At 36.2% G+C, this 23,650-nt stretch overlaps 1 protein-coding gene across 2 annotated transcripts; it reads left to right on the plus strand.

Moving 5' to 3' along the window:
* The first annotated feature begins 4 nt into the window (after window positions 1-4).
* Window positions 5-21,124, plus strand: ECD (ecdysoneless cell cycle regulator). 2 transcript variants are annotated; one of them, XM_045569171.1, is made up of 14 exons: window positions 5-219; window positions 1,395-1,612; window positions 5,053-5,170; window positions 8,011-8,098; window positions 8,212-8,390; window positions 9,595-9,787; window positions 11,008-11,136; window positions 13,258-13,386; window positions 15,489-15,574; window positions 17,051-17,157; window positions 17,292-17,478; window positions 18,405-18,472; window positions 19,211-19,425; window positions 20,834-21,124. In XM_045569171.1, the coding sequence occupies exons 2-14, from the start codon at window positions 1,408-1,410 to the stop codon at window positions 21,062-21,064; spliced, it is 1,935 nt and encodes a 644-aa protein (XP_045425127.1). In that variant the 5' UTR covers window positions 5-219; window positions 1,395-1,407; the 3' UTR covers window positions 21,065-21,124. The 2 variants fall into 2 exon arrangements, with proteins under 2 accessions (XP_045425127.1, XP_045425126.1); XM_045569170.1 differs by lacking the exon at window positions 5-219 and adding an exon at window positions 243-418.
* The last annotated feature ends 2,526 nt before the right edge of the window (window positions 21,125-23,650 follow it).

The raw sequence follows: 23,650 nt of genomic DNA on the forward strand, positions 1-23,650 counted from the left end.
ATGCACCCGCCGACACGCAGCAGTGACGATACCCAAGGTTCCGGGGACTGAGCAGGTTTCAGACTTTCTCCCAGGGCTTCCGCAGGCCTCAGGTCCCAGGCGGGCGTTGGGACAGAGCCTGACCCAGGCTTTGGCGGCTGGTGGCAGCTCTCAACCGGCTGAGAGGGGCGGCTGAGGAGAAGTGTAACAGCAGAGACGCGCAGGAGAGCCCGTAGGATCGTAAGAGGAACTTGCTTAGTTTTGTCAGATGGAAGGAGGGAGCCTGGTCTGAGTAAAGAGCACTAGACTCCAAGTCAGGCCCCTGCTGCTTGGTCCCTTCTCTTTCTGTGCTCTCAATTGCCTCATTTGTAGTGTGGTGTTAGCCTAAGGAATCTCAAAGTCCCTTCCAGTTCTGACACTATAAATTCTGCATGATGAGGTGTGTTTGGCGTTTGGGGGTGGGTGGGTAGAATTATTGTCTGTACCTCTGGGTTGAAGGGCAAAATGATGATTTGGATATTAGTCTGTTAGAAAGCCGAGTAAGCTTGAGAAAAGAATGCTGAGTTAGGGTGGCTAACCATTGTAGTGCCTTCCTTTACCAAGCATCACCTGACAGCAATAGCAAACTCGTACTCTTATTTGTAAGGAAAACCTTTAGGAAATAAAGAGATATCTACCACCTGTGAGTACATCACAGGTGTATAACTGTGACCTGAAAACGGAGCAAATTTAGGAGAAATAATGGTGGGATCAAGCACTGTGGGCCGATTATTTTGTGATAAGATGATAGGACATGAATGTTTTGTAGTTTTGAATTCCCCTATGCCATGCAAAGTTTGTAAAAGAGGGAGATTTAAATTCTGCAGAGCAAGAGAGGTTGCTCTTTAGAGTGTTTAAATAACAAAATTTTAAAGCTGGGAGGGATTTTAGAGATATTAGGGTAACACTCATTTTAAAATTAAGGAAAAACCCCAGAAAGAGAAAGTGAAGTGCCTCAAATGGCACAACTAATTAGTGGCAGAACTAGGACTTTTGATAGTATTTAAACAGTGGATGTTAGTGCAGTGTTTCTCAAAGTGTGTTACACACACCACTTCTAGTACAAGGGCAAATGCTTAAAATTTTTTACATAGTTAATTTGGGAATGTGATACTGGATTTCCATTCACTGTATATCAAGGTTTCCTTTTAACATAATTTTAAATGTAAAGAGCATAGTTTTAAGTATAAAATATTAAAAGAATAATATTAAATGTTACTATAGGTGGTACATAGTCAAGGCAAAAACCAGAAGAATGTGGATAACTGAATTTTTGAAAACTCAGTGTTAATAGAGTCACCTAGAAGAGTGCAGGGAATGGGATGTAACTTCTACATTGTTCTATGTGGTTTATATTTTGAAACATTTAAATGTAGTTTTCAAAGAAGAATGGAGGAAACTATGAAGCTTGCTACAGTGGAAGACACTGTGGAGTACCACCTGTTCCTGATACCAGATGAATCAAGGGACTCAGAAGAACACAAAGAGATTCTTCAGAAATATATTGAGAGAATAATGAGCCAGTTTGCACATATGTTGGCCCCCTATATCTGGCAGAATCAGCCTTTTAATCTGAAATATAAACCTGGGAAAGGTAAGGCTCTTTTACTTATTTTGATTAGTGTGACTTAATGTTATTCTGACAACAGTGATGTGTAATAGTCTTTACATCATTCAGTGTTGTTAGGAAGAGATTATATCCTCAACTTTTTAGATTAGTGATGTTTATCTATATTCAGTTAAGCCTTCAACTTAAAAAAATTTTTTTAATTCATATTAATGAAAACTTTCTAATATTCATTACCTTAGGAACTAGCATATACTAAGCATTATTAAATGCGTGGCTATTCTTTTGAATTTTAGTTACTGTCCTATGCCATAATGTATCTAAGTACCTACACTAAACAGGTTCAGGCATCTGGCTTCCTTAATCAAAGTTCCTTTTGCTGTTACTCAATGTTCTTTATCTTGGTGATGTGTTTAGTATTCTGCCTTGTTTCACATAGTTGTTTGGGTGAGGATCCAAGAGTGGCTCTGCTTGGCTTATGAAGAGAAATAATTGGGCTTTATGACTATTACTTGCCACTCAAAAGCATTTTGAGGTTCCTTCACCGCTTCCCTGTGTTGTCAGTGCTTGAGATCTGATCTCTGGAAAAATGTGGCACTCTGTCCTGTCATTTCTTGTAGCTTTACAAAAATGAGTCATGGATAGGTGACCAAGGCTCTACTCACATAGAGATTTATGTGGAGTCTTGTTAGGATCAGGAGCATGGTATCTTGGGATGGTATCACAAGTATATGCCACAAGTATACATTGCCACGATACTCTCAATTTGGTGCTTATCTGTTATCTTTTGGCTAGCAAGTGCTAAATGTCTTCCATACTGTTAATTTTATTGAGCTCTTATTCTCTGATAAACGTGATATTTTTTGGCAAGAACACTGTCATATTAGTGCAGCACATCCAAAACCAACCCTTTATCTCCCCTCCTGAAAGTTATTTTTACCACGTTTTCTCACCTTACTTAATGGGATTGCCATACACCTAATTACCCAAGCTACTTAGTAATTCAGAATCCTACTCAACTCTTCACATCACCGTGTTCACTTAGGCATTAAATCCTAATTACTTCTAAAATATGACCTCTTCTCTACATCTGTTTGGCTTCAGTGCAGGCCTTCTTTATTTCTTCATCTGGAAAACTACAATAGCCTCCTAACCCAACTCTTTGGTTCTAGTCTCTCCACTTCCTCATACTGTTGCCAGTTACCTTTGCAAAACACAAATTTGTTCATGTCACTCTTCCACTCTCCTGCTTCACATCCTTCAACAGTTCCCCATTGCTTCAGATGAAGTTTAAATTGCAGTCTAATATATGAGGTAAATAAAAATAGATACTCTTTTTTTTTTCTTTTAAAGAGAGAGGGTCTTGTTCTGTTGCCCAGGCTGGAGTGCAGTGGCATGATCACAGCTCACTGTAGCCTATAACTCCTAGGCTTAAGTGATCCTCCCAGCTCAGCCTCCTGAGCCTAAGGCTACAGCCTGGCTAATTTTTTTATTTTTTATGTTTTTTAGAGACAGGGTCTCACTGTATTGCCCAGGCTGGTCTCGAACTCCTGACCTCAAGTGATCTTCCTGCCTTGGTCTCCCAAAGCACTGGAGTTACAGACATGAGCCACCATGCCCCGACAAAAATAGATACTCTAATTGGAGTTCTCTAGGTGAAGAAACTTGCAAGATCTGGGGAGGGGAGAAGAGTTGAGTGGGCTGTTCTTCTTACCTGTTTTTTGCCGTGGTAGCTCTTGAGACACTTTGAGATATGTTTGACCTTCATTCTGCTAATATGGTATATTACTGTGCATTGATTTTCTCATGTTGAACCATCCTTGAATTCCAGGAATAAATCTCACTTGGTCATGGTGTATAATCCTTTTAATTGCTGTTGAATTTGGTTTGCTAATATTTTGCTGAGGATTTCTGCATCAATATTCATCAGGGATATAGTGGTCTTCAGTTTTCTTTTCTTGTGTTGTCCTTGTCTGGCTTTGGTATCAGCGTAATGCTAATGTCATAGAATGAGTTTGGGAATGTTCCCTCCCCTTCATTTCTCTGGAACACATTGAGGAGGATTGGTATCAAATTCTTCTTTAAATGTTTGATACAGTTCTCCAGTGAAACCAACTGCTCCTGGGCTTTTCTTTTAATTACTGATTTAATCTCCTTATTAGTTATTGGTCTGTTCAGATTTTCTATTTCTTCATGATCCAGTCTTGATAGGTTGAATGTTTTTAGGAATTTATCCATTTCTTCTAGGGTATCCAATTTGTTGGGATACCATTATTTGTAATATCCTCCTGTAATTCTTTTTATTTCTGTGGCATAGGTTGCAATGTTCCCTCTTTCATTTCCAATTTTAGTTATTTGAGTCTTTCTTATTCCTAGTTAATTTAGTTAATAGTTTGGCAATCTTTTAAAAAAAACTCATTTTTGTTGTTTTTTCTATTCTCTAGTTTATTTATCTCTGCTTTAATCTTTTTTTCTCTTTTTAAGATAGTCTCACTCTATCATCGAAGCTAGAGTGCAGTGGCCTCATCACAGCTCTCTGCAAACACACACTGCTGGGCTCAAACCATTCTCCTGGCCTCAGCCTCCTGAGTAGCTGGAACTATAGGCGTGTGCCAACACACCCGGGCTAATTTTTTTTTTCTATTTTTTATAGAGATGGGTCTCACTCTTGCTTAGGCTGGTCTCAAACTCCTAGCCTTAAGCGATCCTCCTACCTCGGCCTCCCAGAGTGCTAGGCTTACAGACTTGAGGCATAACACCCAGACTCTGCTTTAATCTTTATTATTTCCTTCCTTCTTCTAACTTTGAGTTTGGTTTGTTCTTTTTCTAGTCCTTTGAGGTGTGAAGTTAGGTTGTTGATTTGAGATCTTTCACAACTATAAACTTCTCGCTTAGCACTACTTTTGCTGAACCCTTTAAGTTTTGGTATGTTGTACGTGCATTTTCATGTGTCTCAAGATATTTTCCAATTTCACTTGTGATTTCTTCTTTGATTCATTGATTGTTTAAAAGTATATCATTTAATTTCCACATATTTATAGACAGTGCACTTTTTTGAAAATTTCTGCTTCATCCAAATCTGGCTTCCTGGTGTTTCCAGAATATTGTCTGTCAAGCCTCTGTGCCTTTGCACATGCTGTTCCCTCTTTCTGCTGAGCCCACCTCTGGTCATTCTTCCAGATAAGCATAGCTCAGATATCATCTCCTTATGCTCACATAGCCTTTAGTGCATATCTCTGACCTAGAGTTCATCTCGTTTTGAGAAGGTTTGGTTGTCTATCTCTTATTTTAGCCCAGGAGGTCAGGGGCTAAAACATCTTGTTTAGGATTGCAATCTCAGCTCCCATTATAGTATTAAATACCTGGAGCATAGTCAATGAATGTTTATTCAATTGAATGATGACATGTATTTTTATTTGCCATGACAAATTTATTTGGTTACATGGTTGCTTTTCTCTTGTTTCTAGGAGGTGTTCCTGCTCATATGTTTGGCATGACAAAATTTGGGGATAACATTGAGGATGAATGGTTTATTGTTTATATAATAAAGCAGATTACAAAGGAATTTCCAGAGTTAGTAGCAAGGTATTGTAGTTATTTTAATTATTCTAAAGGAATTTAATTATTGAAACTAAGTAACTAGATTTTTATCCTTTTAGTAATTTTTTTCCTGTACTCTGATGGAAATTGTACAAATCTGGGACAGATTTAAAAAGTGACTGTGTTTTCTTTCTCTTCTCTTATGACTTCGTTTTCTGGAAAAAGAATTAAAGTTGGAGAGTTCAACTTCCAAAAGATTTCAAACCTACTTATTTTAGGTTTTATTTTTTAATATTCTAATTATGAAAGAACAAGTAAATATGGTAAACAAAATTCAAACAATACAAAAGGTTGCACTGCTCTGGCTTCCCAGAAGTAATCACCATTAAATTTTTTACGGATCTTTGGGGAAAAAATATTCATTCATATACATATGTACATATTTCAAAGATTTCTTTTATATGTCTTCCTCTACTAGACAATAGCTATATTTTTTGAGAAATCACACACAGAAGCAATTGAAAGAGAAGTCAGTGAACAATTGTATAGAAAGCAAAGTAGGTATCACTGCATTGTAATTGTTTTAAAAAACAGAAACTGATCGTTCTCTGCAATTACCAAGTATTACCAGAAGAGGGCGTTTTACCCACTTATTATATTTTGTCCTAGCTTTCCTAGTCAGAACCCAAATTCTGATCTTTTTCTGTCCATGCAACCTCTTTCTCAGCAGAAAGAAAAGAGAAGTGTAAAAAAAAGAAATCTCTGAAAACGTATTATTTAAATTTTAAACATTAACCCACACATACCTATCACCCAGCTTCAACAATTATCAACTTATGGTCATTATTTCATCTATACCATTCCCCTACTTATTATGCCATTTGATCCTTAAATATTTCAGGATGTAAATCTAAGAGATAAGAACTCATTTTATTCTTATTTTAAAATAAGTTTATTTAAAAAAATTTTTTTTTAATTTTTATTTATTTATTAATTTTTTCAGAGATGAGGTCTCACTATGTTTCCCAGGCTGAACTTGAACTCCTGGGTCCAAGTGATCCTCCTGCCCTAGCTGCCCAAGTATCTGGGACTACAGGCACAAGCCACTGCAGCCTGTTTATTTTTTTAATTGACAAATAAAAATTACATATATTTATCATGTATAACATGTTGTTTTAAAATATGCATACATTGTAGAATGGCTAAATTGAGCTCATAACATGCAATACTTCATGTACTTATTTTTTTGTGTGTGATGAGAATATTTAAAATCTCAGCAATTTTTAAGAATACAGTACATTGTTATTAACTATATTGTACAATAAGGAAATCTTATTTTAAATACTATTACCACACATAATAATTATCAATAATATTTTCAATAAATAATAGATTTATAAATGAACACATATAAAAATATTAGTTTAGATCTTTATAGAGATAATAAAGAGAGGGCAATACCTTTTGTGTGCAGATTCTGATATTCATAAAATGATGGTTCATACTTACACACCATGTCTATAAAGCTCTTTAAATCCTAGGCATCCATTGCCTTGTCAGGTTTTTTTTTTAAACATTCAAAAAGACAGAAGCATTTCTCCTGTAACCCAACCAGGTTAGATAAGATTAATCTTCCTAAAGCAGAGCTGTAACCATTTGACTACCCTGCTCTAAAACCTTTAATTCCTTTTCTTTGCCTGTGAAATTAAGCATATTCTCATTGATTCTGCCAACACTTAATGTTCTTCACAAAAATGATATAACTGTGCCTTTTTAGTCTTGTTGTTTACTAGGTATCATCCTCTAAATAGCCACTTTAGTTGCTACCTCCGTGGTTTTGCTTATGCTGTTCCCTCCCAAGAACATCTCTCCTTTCTCCTTATAGACACTACCCATTAAAAGTACTGAGCTAGATGGTATATAATGGCATATAGAATATGCTACCTTTTGTATAAAAAAAGGGAGGAAATAAGAATATATTTTCCTGTTAGCTAGATTATGCATAAGCAAGTTCTAGAACGATGTATAAGAAACAGCAGTGAGGCCGGGTGCGGTGGCTCACGCCTGTAATCCTAGCACTCTGGGAGGCCGAGGCGGGTGGATCGCTCGAGGTCAGGAGTTCAAGACCAGCCTGAGCAAGAACGAGACCCCGTCTCTACTAAAAATAGAAAGAAATTATGTGGACAACTAAAATATATATAGAAAAAATTAGCCGGGCATGGTGGCGCATGCCTGTAGTCCCAGCTACTCGGGAGGCTGAGGCAGGAGGATTGCTGTGAGCTAGGCTGACGCCACAGCACTCACTCTAGCCCGGGGAACAGAGCGAGACTCTGTCTCAAAAAAAAAAAAAAAAGAAACAGCAGTGAGGGGGGTAGGAATTGGGCAGATAGGAACAAAAGCAGGAGGAAGACTTTTTATTCTGTAACTTTTTATATATTTTTTAAAAATTTTAACCATGTGAATGTATTACCTATTCAAAAATTTAAAGAAAGTGATGCAATTGAGGCAAAAATAATTATCTTTTAACACCCAGTAACATCTCCTGCATAAAGGCTTTCCTAATCTTGACTATATATGATTTTTTTTCTTCTTTTAGAACCGTATATTACTTTGTATATTTTCATATTTTGGTCTAATATTATTTATTTATGTGCATTTCTTATTTTCTCTTCTTATCATCTCCCTTTAACTCCTGCATACAATCTTATAGTCTCCTTCAGTGCTTAATGGTATCTTAATTATTTTGCTTTCTCAAAGCCATCTGCACATAGTACATACTCAAATATTTACTAAGATGAAGAGGAAAATGTATTAGAATAAAACTGCTTTGATTACTAGCAAATATATGCTTGTTAAATGCAAAATTGGAACTTTTCTTACATTAGGATTGAAGACAATGATGGTGAATTCTTGTTAATAGAAGCTGCTGACTTTCTCCCTAAATGGTTAGATCCTGACAATAGCACCAACAGGGTAAGTATACCCAAGTTTTGAAAATTGACAGAGATGAAATCATGCTGCATTATTTTTATATGTATTAGAGTTTGCCAGTGCTCACAGTGAAAATTAAAATGTACCATTTGCAGGTGTTTTTCCACCGTGGGGAATTGTGCATTATCCCTGCACCAAGGAAACCTGGAGCAGTATCTTGGTTACCTGCCACACCCCCAACAATCCCACAAGCATTGAACATAATCTCAACACACCCAGAAAAAATTGTGGCTTCAGAATCTATACAAGCTGCTGTGAATAGGCGCATCAAAGGGTAATAAAAATATCACTTTCATTGCTAGTTGAGGAGTCTTTTGGTTTAGTGCTGCTTGTCTTTCATTGATTATAAAATGTCTTGCACCTAGAGTAATGCTAATTTTTCATTTGGTCTGCATCAAAATTACTAATAAATTTATGGATTTTAAAATTCAGAAACATACCTTTTAATTCCAATTCAAAAGTGTTATAATCTAGTATCAATATTTTTGCATTTGTTTACCTTAGATATTGTGGCTAAGTATTATCTATCTTCATGGATAAAAAAATATGACACCTTTAAAAGGGAAACCTAAGGGAACACAATGTGCTCAGGTTTTTTCTGTGGTTCTGGGGCTAGACATAGTATTCTTTGATCTATGTGGAACACTTTAGGTTTTATTTAGAAGAAAAGGTCTTGGCCTACTAACATATTAGTTCAGCCATTCAAATAGAGTACCTGTTAATGTGTAGCACCATTCAGTTCTTAACAATATAAAAATCTCTTTTAGCTTTGTTTCAGTACACTTTGTACCATTTTTTCAGAAGAATAAACTGATTTTATCTTTATTCCAAAGTATAATGGATTTTTCTGGTTTTTTTTTGAGACAGAGTCTTGCTTTATTGCCCAGGCTAGAATGAGTGCCGTGGCATCAGCCTAGCTCACAGCAACCTCAGACTCCTCAGCTTAAGGGATTATACTGTCTCAGCCTCCCAGGTAGCTGGGACTACAGGCATGCGCCACCACGCCCGGCTGATTTTTTCTATATATATTTTTAGTTGTCCAGATAATTTATTTCTATTTTTAGTAGAGACGGGGTCTCGCTCAGGCTGGTCTCAAACTCCTGACCTCGAGTGATCCACCCGCCTCGGCCTCCCAGAGGGCTAGGATTACAGGCATGAGCCACCGCACCCGGCCTTTTGTTTTGTTTTTATTGAGCTACCATAATCCCTTTTATTTTTCATTTCTTTTCACTTTCTCTTTTTCCCTATTATCTTCCCTGCAGTTGCAAGTGTATATTGTATCTTTTTTCATCTCTCCTGTCGCTCTACACCTTGCTCTTGATGAACCAAGACAAGATGTTAAAGGGAAAGTGAATGGTATAAGAATTCTAGATACTTCTGTACAAAATCCCACAGAAAAAATATTTTTTAAAAAGAAAAAAAAGAATTCTAGATATTTATATACCATAAAATAAAAGTAATTATGTTAACTGTCATAGGTACCCAGAAAAAATTCAGGCCTCCCTTCATCGAGCACACTGCTTCCTTCCAGCTGGCATTGTAGCAGTGCTAAAGCATCGCCCTAGATTGGTGGCTGCAGCAGTCCAGGCATTTTATCTGCGAGACCCCATTGACCTTCGATCCTGTCGTATTTTCAAGACATTCTTGCCTGAAACACGAATAATGACATCGGTAAGATATCTCTCTTGGTCATTTAGTTTCTTTCTCTAGAAAAGGAGTTGAGACATTATTGTAATTGTTCTCTAGAAAAAATTGGAAATATTCTGTTTTCTTACAGCATGTTAATACAGGTTGATTATCCCTTATCTGATATGCTTGGGACCAGAAGTATTTCAGATTTCATATTTTTTTGGATTTTAGAATATTTGCATGATACTTGTTAAATATCTCAAATCTGAATATCTGAAATCCTGAAATGCTCCAATGAGCATTTCTGAGCTCCTCTTGGCACTGAAAAAATCTTAGATTTTGAAAGATTTTGGATTTTCATATTTGGAGTGCTCAACCTGTACACATTTTTTTCTTTTGTCATTTCTCCTACCCAGTGGAGGAAAGTTTCAATAGACCTGACCCTGTATTTTATATCTTAATGTTTTCTAGCTATTTTTGACCATATTTTCCCTATTTTTATAATTCTTTCTATTTTTTTTTTTTTTTTAAGACAGGGTCTTACTCTGTCGCCCTGGGTAGAGTGCAGTGGCATCATCAGAGCTCGCTGCAACCTCAAATTCCTGGGCTCAAGTGATGCTCCTGCCTCAGACTCCTGAGTAACTGGGACTACAGGCATGTGCCACCATGCCTGGCTAATTTTTCTATTTTTTGTAGAGATGGGATCTCACTCTTGCTCAGGCTAGTCTTAAACTCCTGACCTCAAGAGATCCTCCCACCTCAACTTCCCAGAGTGCTAGGATTATAGGCATGAGCCACTGCGCCCGGCCAATTATTTCTTTCTTAACAATAAAACATTTCTTCTCTTCCAGAGAATTAAGAATTAGGTGTGGTGGCTTGAACCTGTAATCCCAGCTACTTGGGAGAGAGGAGGATCTCTTTAGACCAGGAGCTCAAGACCAGCCTGGACAATATAGCAAAACCCCATCTAAAATTTTAAAAATTTATTCTTTATCTTCTATCACCCAAACTGCCATATAATGAATGTAACTAATGATAAGAATTCCACGAGTGATAACTAAAAAGTAGGCAGTAAGGTGAATTTTATGGTATGTGAGTTATATCTCAATAAAGCTGTTATTGAAAACAAGTAGACAGTGAATAGGTTGGATCTTCTTTACATTTCATATGAACATGAAGCTCATAGTGGACTTATTATTATATTTAACTATGAAATGATATTCAAAATTTTAATTGCATGTATTTTGGGTCTGTGTGCCTAGGTGACTTTCACTAAATGTCTGTATGCACAGTTGGTGCAACAAAGGTTTGTGCCAGACCGGCGCAGTGGATACAGGCTTCCTCCTCCATCTCATCCCCAGTATCGAGCCCATGAACTGGGCATGAAGCTGGTAATGTTGAGCAGAAAATTTTATTTTCTTTCTTTATGTAAAAGGACTCTTAACAGAATAATGGCACAGCACAGGAAGTCTAGAAATATACCTTATTTATGTGAGAATGTAGTAAAATGTGGCATTTCAAATGAGAGGAAAAAATGAATTATTCAGTAAATGATAATAGGACAACTATGATGCCATCCTAAAAATTAAAGTTGATTCCCTCACACCTATACTAATATAAATTCCAGTTGGATCAAATATTTACATGTAAAAATTGAAACTATAAAATTTGAAAAAAAAAAAACATAGGAGAACTTTTTATAATCTGAGTAGGAAAAGCCTTTCTAAGCATGACTTGAAACCAGAAGCTATAAAAGAAAAGATTGATAAATTCTATTGTGTAAAAATTAAGCATTTCTGCATGGGAAAGAAAATCCATAAAATCAAAAGATAGCAAATGTGGAGAAAGTGCTATATTTTAATCTAGATGAAAAAGAGCTGATTTGTCTTTTAAAGTGTTCCTTTAAGTCAATATGAAAAAGATAATACTAACCAATTAATTTAAAATGTTCAGAAACTATAAGCAGATGGTCCATAGAAAAGAAACTACAAATGACCTTTAATTTAAACATATGAAAAATGTTGACCCTTGCTCATAATAAAAGAAATGCAATGTAAAGCTACAAAATAGTGTTTTTCACCATTAGATTGGCAAGAACCAAAAAGTTTGACAATATATACTGGGTTGGTCAAAATGTATAGAGAAAAAAATACTCTCAAACCTTTTTGATAGGAATATAAATTGTTTCAATCTCTTAGGAAAACACTCTGGCAATACAGATGCTTCTCGGTTTATGATGGGGTTACCTCCTGATAAATTCATCCTCTGTATATATCATAAGTCCAAAATGCAGTTAATGCATTTAATCTACGAAACATTATAACTTAGCCTGGCCTACCTTAAACAGGCTCAAAATACTTACATTAGCATATGTTGGGCAAAATCATCTAACACAAGCCTATTTTATAATAAAGTGTTGAACATCTCCTGTAATTTATTGAATACACTGTAAAGTACTGTATGTATTCTACATGATCATGTGGCTGACTGGGAACTGCAGCTTGCCGCCATTGCCCAGCATAACAAGAGAATATCATACTGCATATCACCAGCCCAGGACAGATCAAAATTTGAAGCAAGGTACTGAATGCATATTGCTTTTACTCCATGGTAAAGTTGAAAAATCATTAAGTTGAACCATCATAACTCGCGAACTGTCTGTATGCATCAACATTTAAAATGCTCAACCCTTCTGCTCAGCACTTTGACTTCTAGAAATTTATTCTCTCAATATTTTACATGTGCTCAAAGACGTATATACAAGCATACTCATGACAGCATTGTTTATAGTAGCAAAAGCTTGGAAACTACTTAAGTGTCCAGTTGGGGCAATGCTAGATAAATTATGGTCTATCCATGAAGTGAGGTGGATAAATTTGTATGTGCTCATATGAAATGATCTCCAAGGTATATGATTAAGTGTGAAAAGCATAGTGTGCACGCTGCCATTGAATGACAAAAGGGGTGGAGTAGGAAGCTATACATACACAGACACACATGTCTGCTTGAGTGCATAGATTATTTCTAAAAGGATGTGCAAGAAATCAGTAGCAGGCTCCCCTAGAGGAATCAGCGAAGCTCCCTGTTTGAATTATTTTTCAATGTGCATCATTATATTTTTTAATCAAAGGACTCTTAAAATGAAGTAATTCTCTCCCTTTGCTATGTCTAAGATCATGCTCAATTTATTTATATTTCTTGTTAGACAAGAAACCTTTTATAAACCTTTTCATAATCAAGAAATAAATTTAAGTTTCTGGTTTTGTAATCAGCAGTAAACAGTATCTTTTTGAAGAGAATCTTTTCTTTACCTTTATGATTTTTAGCATGCTATAGAGATTGAGAAACTTGAAAATAAATCAAAATTTTCATAAAATTCAAAAAGTGTTATAAAGGTCCACATGCCCATGTGTCCAGTCAGCTAGTTCTTGAGTGTAACTAAATGGAAAGAAAACATAATAAAATGATACTGAAAAAAGCAACTTAATAAGAATTCTGCCTATCTCATCTAGGCTCATGGATTTGAGATCTTATGTTCCAAATGTGGCCCACATTTTTCTGACTCCAAGAAATCCCTTGTGACTACCTCACCACTCTGGGCCAGCTTCCTTGAAAGTCTGAAAAAGAATGATTACTTTAAGGTAGGACTTAAATGTTTTTGTTTTTTGTTTTGGGGGGATTTTTTGGTTTTATTATTTGGAGACAGAGTCTCACTCTGTTGCCCCGGCTAGAGTGCGGTGACATCATCATAGCTCACTGCAATGTCCAACTCCTGGGCTCCACTGATCCTCCTGCCTCAGGCTCCCGAGTAGCCCAGACTATAGGTGTGTGCCACCACGCCTGGCTAATTTTTTCTATTTTTGGTAGAGACCAGATCTTGCTCTTGCTCAGGCTGGTCTCAAACTCCTGAGCTCAAATTGTTCCTCCCGCCTCAGCCTCCCAGAGTGCTAGGATTACAGGCGTGACCCTCCATGCCTGGCCTTGCAATGTATTTTTTAAGTGTATATTCCAGGGAAAATCAAGCCAGTGATTTAAAGTCCTATGGTCCATATTTGCATGTGTAGAAGCTGGAGTTAAAGGAGACCTTTCTAGTTCTGTGACACTCAAGGTCTTGGAAGATGGTAATGAAAGGGTGTTTATGAACTGTTTCCAGTATTAGAGAAAAACTAGTACTATTTGTATTAAGTGATAAAAATTATTATTTGTATCAGATGAACAACTTGCAAAACTTGATAAAGCAAATATGAGACACCAGATAGGAAAATTAGCAAATGTGGATGAAACAATTACAAAAAGGCAACTAATAAATTTCTCTTAAAATATTCAGCTTCACAAATAGTAAAGATATACATATGAACACAATAATGAAGACTATTGTTATTGTCTGTATAAAAGGATATGAATGATATTCTGTGCTGTTAAGAGTATGGTAAAATTAATACTCCTGTACATTGCTAATAATACTGTAAATTGGTAGAGAACCTTAACTAGAAAATAATTTGGTTGTGTCTTCCAAGGGTTATACAGCGGTTCAAACTCAGAACCTTTACTTCAAATATTCTTTTTAAGGAAATGTCCAAGAATTAGAAAAGTCCATAGAAATATGATTAGTATAAAGACTGTGCAGCAACATGAAAAAGTGCTTATGATATTATAGTTTATTTTAAAAGAATATAAAATGTTTTTAAAATGTTAAATATGATTACCACTTATAAATATGCATATAGAAAACAGAAATGAGGCTGGGTGTGGTGGCTCACGCCTGTAATCCCAGCACTTTGGGAGGCTGAGGTGGGAAGATCACTTGACGCCAGGAGTTTGAGACCAGCCTGGGCAACATAGTGAGACCTCATCTCTACAAAAAAAAAAAAATTAGCTGGGCATGGTTGTGAGTGCCTGTAGTCCCAGCTACTCAGGAAGCTGAGGCAGGAGGATGGCTTGAGCCCAGAAATTCAAGGTTACAGTGAGCTATGATTGCACCACTGTACTCCAGCCTGGGCAACAGAGCAAGACCCTATCTCAAAAACAAAAACAAAAAAGCAGAAATGATAGTTATAGTGGGATTATGCCATTTTGAGTTCTATTTGGTAAACTTTCTGTACTTTGTTTTATGAATTACTAATCAGTTTTGGGTTTTTTTTTTTTTCTATTTTTAGAGACACATCTCACTCTGTCCCTCAGGCTGGAGTGCAATGCACACTCATAGCTCACTATAACCTCAAACTCCTGGGCTCAAGGGGTCCTCCCACTGCAGCCACCCTAGTGGCTAGGACCTCAGGCGTATGCCACCACACCTGGCTAATTTTTTAAAAATTTTTTTGTAAAGATGAGGATCTCACTGTATTGCTCAGGCTGATCTCAAACTCCTGACCTCAAGTGATCCTCCCGCTTTGGCCTTTCAAAGCGCTGGGATTATAGGTGTGAGCCACTACACCCAGCCATCGGTGATATCTTAATAAGTAATTAAATAATAGAAAATGGTAAAAAAAAAAAAACTCAAAACTGGAAATATGTTCTTAATGGTGAAAAGGATTAGGAACCACTACATCTAGCCTAGTCCCTGCATTTGAAGAAACTGGAGCTCAAACAGGTACATTAATGACAAAATAGGGACTAGGACTTGGGCCTCTTGATTCCTGAGCAGTACATTGTATCATACACCGCCTCCCTGAGAGTTGCTGGGGAACAGGTTATTTTAATGACACCATGTAAGTAATGTTCTGATAGACTATTTTTTTTTAAGGGACTGAGAGAAGGTTCTGCTCAGTACCAGGAAAGGCTAGAAATGGCAAAGAACTATTTCCAACTCTCAGTAAACCGGCCAGAAAGGTGAGTTATAGTTAAGACGTCTACCACAAAGTAAGATAGATTGGTAATTGGGTAGTTCTTTATAAATAATAAAGTTTGTTTTTTGTTGTTATGAAAATAATATATTCATTCAGTGTTACAAATACAGAAGATGTGAGAAGGAAAAAATTTATATCAGAGAGACAAATACTATTTATCATTTTGATTTATTGCCTTTCAGGGGTTTTTTCCACTTGATTTTTTTATATTTATAAAAATTTGAGGCTGGGCTCAGTGGCTCACGCTTATAATCCTAGCACCCTGGGAGTCCGAACCAGGAAGATTGCTTGAGCTCAGGAGTTTGAGATCAAAAAATGGAATCATACTAAACATGTTGTTTAGCAATTTTTTTACTTTGTATGACTTGAAAAGCTTTCTAAGTCATTACAAAATAGATTTGCTGCATTAAAAAATAATACAGCTAAATTGTATTCCCAGAATATGCTGTAATTTAATTAATCACTTCTTTTATTTTGCCTTTTGTTATGATTATTTGGGTATTTCTTTTCTCTCTCCTAATAATATTTACACAGTATGGAGTAGGGACAATTTCCCATCACCCATATGATTTTGCAAGGGATGCAAACATTTATTAAATTAATGTCAGTCCTTTACACAACTAGATTTTCTCCATTCTTAATTGTTCAGATGGAGTTCCATCAATTTATGTAATAAGTCATGTCACTATCATAGAATAACTCACTCATCATATAAATAATCTCTGTGCATATCTCTTCATCATTTTATAGTAGAAGCAGCACAAAATAGCAGGAGACTTGATTTCAAGCCTTTGCTCTGCCCAACTAATGACCTTGCAGAATTTATAGAACTTCTCTGGACTCTGGTTTTCTCATCTGTAAAACAAGCTTACTATTACCTTCTCTTAATAGTATTAATAATTAGAGGAATAAATAAGAAAATGTATTTAAAATGCTAGCATAGAATATAATATATGCTAGATTAATTTTGATTCATACTTTCCTTCTGGGTCTTCTTTTCCTCATATGAAAAATATGTATAAATTGAAAGAGTTGTACTGGGTCAGTAGTTTCATAAGGGTGTTCCATAGAGCCTGCTGCAGAGCCAAAGGGGAAGGCAAATTGGTAGATCTCTGAGTCTGCATCCTCCATTTTAATCAAAGCCATTTTTCTTGGAACTGTTCTATATTTTAAAGTTCCTGATAGAATTTTATTTGAAAAAAAGGGGCTGCAACCTAAAAAAATGTTTAAAAACAAATTAGAGCTGGGCACAGTGGCACGTGCCTATAGTCCCAGCCACTCAGGAAGCTGCAGCCGGAAGATTGGTTGAGCCCAGGAGTTTGACACCAGCCTGGGCAACATAGCTAGACCTTGTCTCTAAACAAAAAACCGAATTAGATTAGCTAAAATGCTATGTTTTTATGATTACTATTCTGGGTTCTTTTATAAAGAAATAATCATGTCTTTTATTTTTTTATAGTTTTCTTGCCATGAGCCCAGGTGAAGAAATCTTAACCTTATTACAGACAATACCACTTGACATAGAAGAGCTTAAGAAAGAAGAGGCTAATCTTTCCCCAGAGGATGGTAAGTGAGGGACCAAGAAAGAGCAGAAAGATTAAAAAGAATTAAAACATTCCACTAAGTCTCACAGGGTCCTTTCCCAAGAGTACCTATCGTGTGACTGTAGAACGGCAATATCATACTTTCTCCTTTTTCAGACGACCGGTGGTTAGATCTCTCACCAGATCAGCTGGACCAGCTACTACAGGAAGCTGCTGGCAAAAAAGAATCAGAGCCCATTTCCAAGGAAGAGAAGGAGCAGAACTATGATTTAACTCAAGTCTCAGAGAGCATGAAAGCTTTCATATCCAAAGTCTCAACTCACAAGGGAGCAGAGCTGCCTAGGTAATTTGTGTTAAAGTATAAATATATAGTTAGAACCCACATGTTGAGGTCGTCTGTCATTGCATTTCCACTCATTTTTTTTTCTTTTGAATAAATGATTTTTACTGCGTTCTCTTTTTTTTGTGCCTAGTATGGTGATAACTGACTTATCCAAAGTCAGATTTCTAGTAGGCTGATCCTTTGCGATCCATGAAGTAAGCCAGAAACAATACTCAACAGACCTAAAAGCCACCATCTAGAACCATGCAGGGAAACCCTGTACTTTACTCTTTAGATTTTTACTCAGAGCCTTACGTGCTCAACGTTAGCTTTCAACAAGCTCAGACTTTTGGTCTCCACCCCGCCACAAGAAGATTGGAAACTTCAAACTCAAAAGAAGAGGATAAAAGGATTCATCAGAGGCAGAAATAATAACAGAAGAATGTGAAGTTACATTTGGCAAGTAACAGGAAAAGAAGGTAGAATTGTTACTTGCACAGCAAATACATTTATTAGTGTTAATCTTCTAGAGCCTAATGAAAAGAGTAAAATTTATGTTTGGTTATCTCTTTAAGAAAGCAGGGATAAGGGAAAGTATGTCTTATTTATTTTTTAAGCTTTAGTTCTTTAAAGTATAAGCTTTATTTAAATTAACTCAGATAAATAACTTTTTGCTAATGCTGGATATATCTTGAAGGGTAGAGAGTAGGTAGGTCCCTAAATCAGCCTCAGTTAACTGTGCATAAACAAGGTATGGTTTTTACTTTTTTTGCATCAAACTGTCTAATTTCTATTGCCCTTCACAGCCAGTAAGCACAGGATTTTTAAAATTGAAACTATAATTTTCCATGTTGTGCCTTCTTTGAGATTGTATCTTTGGTAGTTTTCCTAAGAATGGTACCATTTTTGCATACAGGATAAATTGTCTTTTTCCTTTAATCTTACAGAGAACCTTCTGAGGCTCCAATCACTTTTGATGCAGATTCTTTTCTTAATTATTTTGATAAGATTTTAGGTAAGTTACAACGTGATGTTTACTTTCATTTTGAAACTGTAGGTAGTATAGCTGTTGCTAAAGCATTGGAACATTAGATAACTCAGAAGCCAAAATATTTGCTTTGTCTTCATGGTTTTGAGTTGCTTTCAACCATGAATTACTGCCCTATTGAATGATTTTGTAAAGGCTGCCTAGCTCAGTGCTTGACATAGTAGCTATTCATTAAATATTTGTTGAGTAAATGAATGTTGTGTTTAGATAGGGTTTTAACTTGGCTCCTATATTACATTTTTTTTCTTTTTGAGACTTAGTGTACTTATAAGTCAATAAGAAAAAGACAAATAGCCCAGTTAAAAAAGTCATATATATGTACAGAACTGCAGAGATAAAGTTCTGGATACCCATCAAACTGTTAAAAGATGCTTACCTGTGGTGAGAGAGTAAGACAATGAGACAATACTTCTGTATGGCTTGAATGTTTACATCAAAATATATTCATATATTATGTAGTTTTTTAATTTTTTAAGAAAAATATTTTAATTAATTTACTTTTTTTAAACCTAAATCTTTTGGCTCAGACTGTGCACTTTTCCACAAATATCTGCCAGCATTACCATTTGTAGAAGGGATTTTTGTGAAGTAGATTGATTATGTATATTAGTCCTTTTCTGTGGGTAACATTCTAATTCTTTTGAGACATGTAGTCACTCAAAAAAAAATGTACCAAGTGGCTCTTTCTTGTTGGGGTCTGTGTAGGGCCAAGGCCTTCTGAGTCAGGCTCTGATGATCTGGATGAGGAAGACTTTGAATGTTTAGACAGTGATGATGACTTGGACCTAGAAATGCAGGACTCTGGCAAAGAGGCTTCTCTGAAGGGAACTCTTAATAATCTCAAGTCATACATGGCCCAGATGGACCAGGAACTGGCACACACCAGCATTGGCAAAAGTTTCACCACCCGGAAGCAAGTGGTATGTATGTTTTTAACCTTTTTCCCTTTCTGATTCTATTATATTGGATAGCTAAAACCATATTTTATCATAGTTTTTTTTCTTTTTTTTTTGATGTATGAGATTTAAAATAAGAATGCTAATGTTTTCCTAACTCTAGTAGGATGAAGAATTATAAAGTTAATTTTCCTAAACATAAGCTATATTATATTACTTGTGCAATGTTATCTATCAGGATTTTAAATAAAAATTCATGTAATGTGCTCAAATTAGTATGTGGTTGCATACTACTACTACTAACAGCTTACTTAATGAATTTTTAAAAAGAGAGAGATCTTAAATATCCAAATAACTTTCAAATCTTAATAGTTTTATATATTTATATTTCTCTAATTTAGAGCCAAATTTAGAATTCATCTTCCACTTGTTTTCATGCTAGTTTTTATGCCACTACTGTCTAACCCTAGACAGAGCCATTATGGAAAGGGCATGGACCCTAGAGTCTTATGGGTTGGGGTTTGAAATCCAGCTCAGCCATGCACTGTGAATGTATCTATTAACCAGTAATCCTCATGTCGTAGAATTAACATAAGAACCAAATGAGACAACAGTAAAACCTTAATGTTAATTGCCCTTCCTTTGATTGTCTAAACCACATTTGAAACTATATTCAATTTCAGTATTGCCAAATGTAATAGAAACCATACATTAGATTTATCTAAAGCAGTATTTCTTAAATTTTAATGTGATTATAAACCACCTAGGATCTTGTTACAATATAGATTCTGATTAAGCAGGTCTAGGATAAACCTGAGATTTTCTATTTCTAGCAAGCCCCAAGTGATGCAGCTCCTGCTGGTCCATGAACTACATTTTGAGTAGCAAGGATGTAAAATTCCGTAGATCAAGCTGTAATCTTCCAAATCCTTTCCCAGCCTGTGATATCAGAGGCCAAAGTAGCAATTCAGACTCTTTGTGGTTGGATCCACAAAGCCTCATGTTTTTACTTTAAGCTTTTTTGGGAGGCAAAAAAAGAAATCTAGCTTCTTTCATTTAGAGGAAAATTTAGATTCTTATGTCTTTTTATGTTCATTTTTATATTTCTTTTAAAACTCTCAGCAAGTTATAAATGTTCCTTCGTAATTCTGGTTATCTCCTTTGGGCTAGTTCAAAATAGAGACAAAATCCATTCAATTTCTAGAAATTTTTCTTGGAAAGAAGCGTGTTATAATCTGTAGAACCAAGTTTTAATATGTGTGTTAAATCACATAGTTTATTAGACTGCATTTCCACTCTATATTTCAAAGGATAAGAAATTTCCTTTTTAATTTGGAATTCAAATTTACATTGTTGCTTAGTTAGCTTTTTACTGTAACCACCATCCAACCTAATGGTAATTATCCCCTGATCTTTTCCTTCCATTAATAAGGAACGTGTATCCCAGACTACCAATAACAATTCAGATGAGGAAGATTCTGGTACAGGAGAATCTGTTATGGCACCAGTGGATGTCGACCTGAACCTGGTTTCAAATATATTGGAATCCTACAGCTCCCAAGCTGGACTGCCAGGACCTGCTTCCAACCTTTTACAAAGCATGGGAGTGCAACTGCCTGATGACACCGATCACAGACCCAAAAGTAAGCCAACGAAAGATTAACCAGCACATCCAGCTTCTCTTTTTTTCTTTTTAAATAAATATTGAGTCTGATTCTGTTCATTTCCAGTTAGTGAAAATGTTTCTTCATTACAAGTTTCACAGGCTGACTTCTCCTCCATGAGCCCCAACTGTTGCCCTCTCTGCACAAGTCTTTGTGATCTGAACTCCAGAGTGCACAAAGAATGGTTTTGAAGTCAGCAGGGTATAATCTAGCCCCTAGACAGCTTCTGAGATGAGAGTTATACACTCCACGTTAACAACATAGCCTGCCACTACACCCTTGGTGTAATTCCGGAAGTTTAATTTCTTCCTTACCTCTATTCATTCTTCGGTCAAAATTCCAAGTTGGCAAATTTGGATTTGATAACTTATTTGCTTTTTCTTTCTAATTTTTAATGAGGAATAACATCCGTATAGTTAAAGTACACAAATCTTAACTGTACAGTGAATTTTTGCATGCATGTGCCTAAACCAAGATATAGAACTTATTTACTTTTTTAATAACAGCTATTTTTTTTGTTTTGTTTGGTAGAGACAGGGTCATGCTATGTTGCCTAGGCTGGTCTTGAAGTCCTGGCCTCAAGCAATCCTCCCACCTTGGCCTCCCAAAGTGCTAGGATTACCACACCTGGCCAATAACAGTTATTTTGAGATATAATTCACGTACCAAAAAAATTTACTCTTTTAAGGTATATAATTCAGCGGGGATTTTTTAGTATATTTATAAAATTATGCAACCATTACCACTAATTCCAAAATATTTTCATCACTCCACAAAGAAACCTTATAGTCATTAATAGCTTCTCATTCTCTCCTCCTCTCAGCCCCTAGAAATCACTACTCTACTTTCTGTCTCTATGGATTTGCCTATTTTGGACACTTCATACATCAATACTGTACTTAATTATTTTAATTAATTAGTTGAGGTTTGATATTTAATATAACTGATGTATTACTAAGATGAAATATGTTTTTTTCTTAAAATTATTCTCATATTCCTCCTAAAATGAATCAAGTCTTATCTATAAACAGCTCCATATGCTGACCATGTTTTTATAATCTAGGTCTCTTGTTTTTCCTTTACCGTGACTGTATGCAGCAGAGAGAGGCCCTTACTGTATCTTACACTATGAAAATAAGGACAGTGGAAGTGATTCCGTACTTCCCCCTCTCCAGGGACCAAGGGAGGACTTGGGAGAATGGTATAATAGAGTTCCTATTTGGGAACCTACTATCACAAACTGATAAAAACTAAATATGCTCTACCGCCACTCCAGTCCTTCCTCTTCTTACTTTTACCGTGATGTTCACTGAAATGAGCTAAGGAAGAGGGAAAGTGTTACACACTGGTTAAAGAAATGCATAGGGCAACATTTTAAATAATGTTAATTTAAATGTTTTAAATATATACATTCTTATTATTTGTTTTGAAGCTATATTTCACATGTTAAAAATGAGGTTCCAGAATGCTATCCCAACTTGACTATGAGAAAAAGTTTTCCCCACAATGTATTTGTGGTACATTAAGTTTATCTTCACTGAGAAGTAAATGTTGGGTAGAGAAAGGGCAGTACACGGGCAAAAATAAGAAATGAATGAGTTGTTTTTTTATTCCAGTTACCAGGGTAACTGACCTTCAGTCAGGCTCGCTCTGGTGACAAATTTGTTTTACGATTTTACCTGTTTTTGCTATTCTGCATCATGGACCCAGCTGGGTTCTATTTATCCTTAGCACCTTCATAATTCATTGCCACATATATATTCTTCAGCCACGTAAGCCCTGTACCAAAGTTTCGGTTATGTATTTGCCATTTTCAGTACCCCAACCCTGGCCTCTCCTGCCTCAACTTTCAAATATCCTTGTAGTTCTACAGCAAATCCCTCTTCCCACTCACTGCTGGAAAACAAAGTTCAGTGTTGTAGCTCCTCGTATCCTCTCATCTTTTCTTTCCCAGAAAAACACATTAATCAAAAAGCAAACAGTTACTCCATGGTAAGTTTGAGAAACTCATAACCAGGAATCCTGCACACTCCCCTATCAGTATTTTCAGATTGGGGATGTGTACACATGTGCTCACAAACACACCCACATAGAGACAGAAAAGATTGGGAGATGGTAACACTCATGGACCCTGAACTGTTTTCTTCTAACTGCAAGATATGAAGAAATCTCAGGACCTCTCTTTCGAGAGTGCTTTTTTCGTCTGCATACTAGGTTCAGCCCAGGTAAAGGCAAGCTGCCAATCTAACAAGACAGTCCAGTCCCATCACATATTATCTCTCAGCAATTCCCAATGGAGGCTCATCAATTTCCCCAAAGCAATGATGGTTTGCTGGCCCCTTTGGGGTCAAAAGGAAATTCAGTGCTTTAACTTTTCTAGTTCTAGTATCTTTTTTGCTTAGTCCTATGAGACTTTGATGTGTGAATAACCTAGGATCTCTGGGGCTTGTGTCTTTAATCACAAATTAGTGCACAGAATCTTCTGAAGGTAGGATTCTTTCCCCAGCCATTCCTCTTTTTAACCAGACCTCTAACAGTAATTCCTCTGCACATTACTTCAGTCGTTCACAGACTAGGAACCTGGA

The sequence above is a fragment of the Lemur catta genome, chromosome 14, assembly GCF_020740605.2.
Source record: "Lemur catta isolate mLemCat1 chromosome 14, mLemCat1.pri, whole genome shotgun sequence".
NCBI classification, from domain to species: Eukaryota; Metazoa; Chordata; class Mammalia; order Primates; family Lemuridae; genus Lemur; species Lemur catta.

Coding starts and splice junctions, on each gene's coding strand:
- ECD (XM_045569170.1), top strand. Junction 18,473..19,210: donor TTATTTTGATAAGATTTTAG/GTAAGTTACAAC, acceptor GGGTCTGTGTAG/GGCCAAGGCCTTCTGAGTCA. Junction 19,426..20,833: donor TCACCACCCGGAAGCAAGTG/GTATGTATGTTT, acceptor TCCATTAATAAG/GAACGTGTATCCCAGACTAC.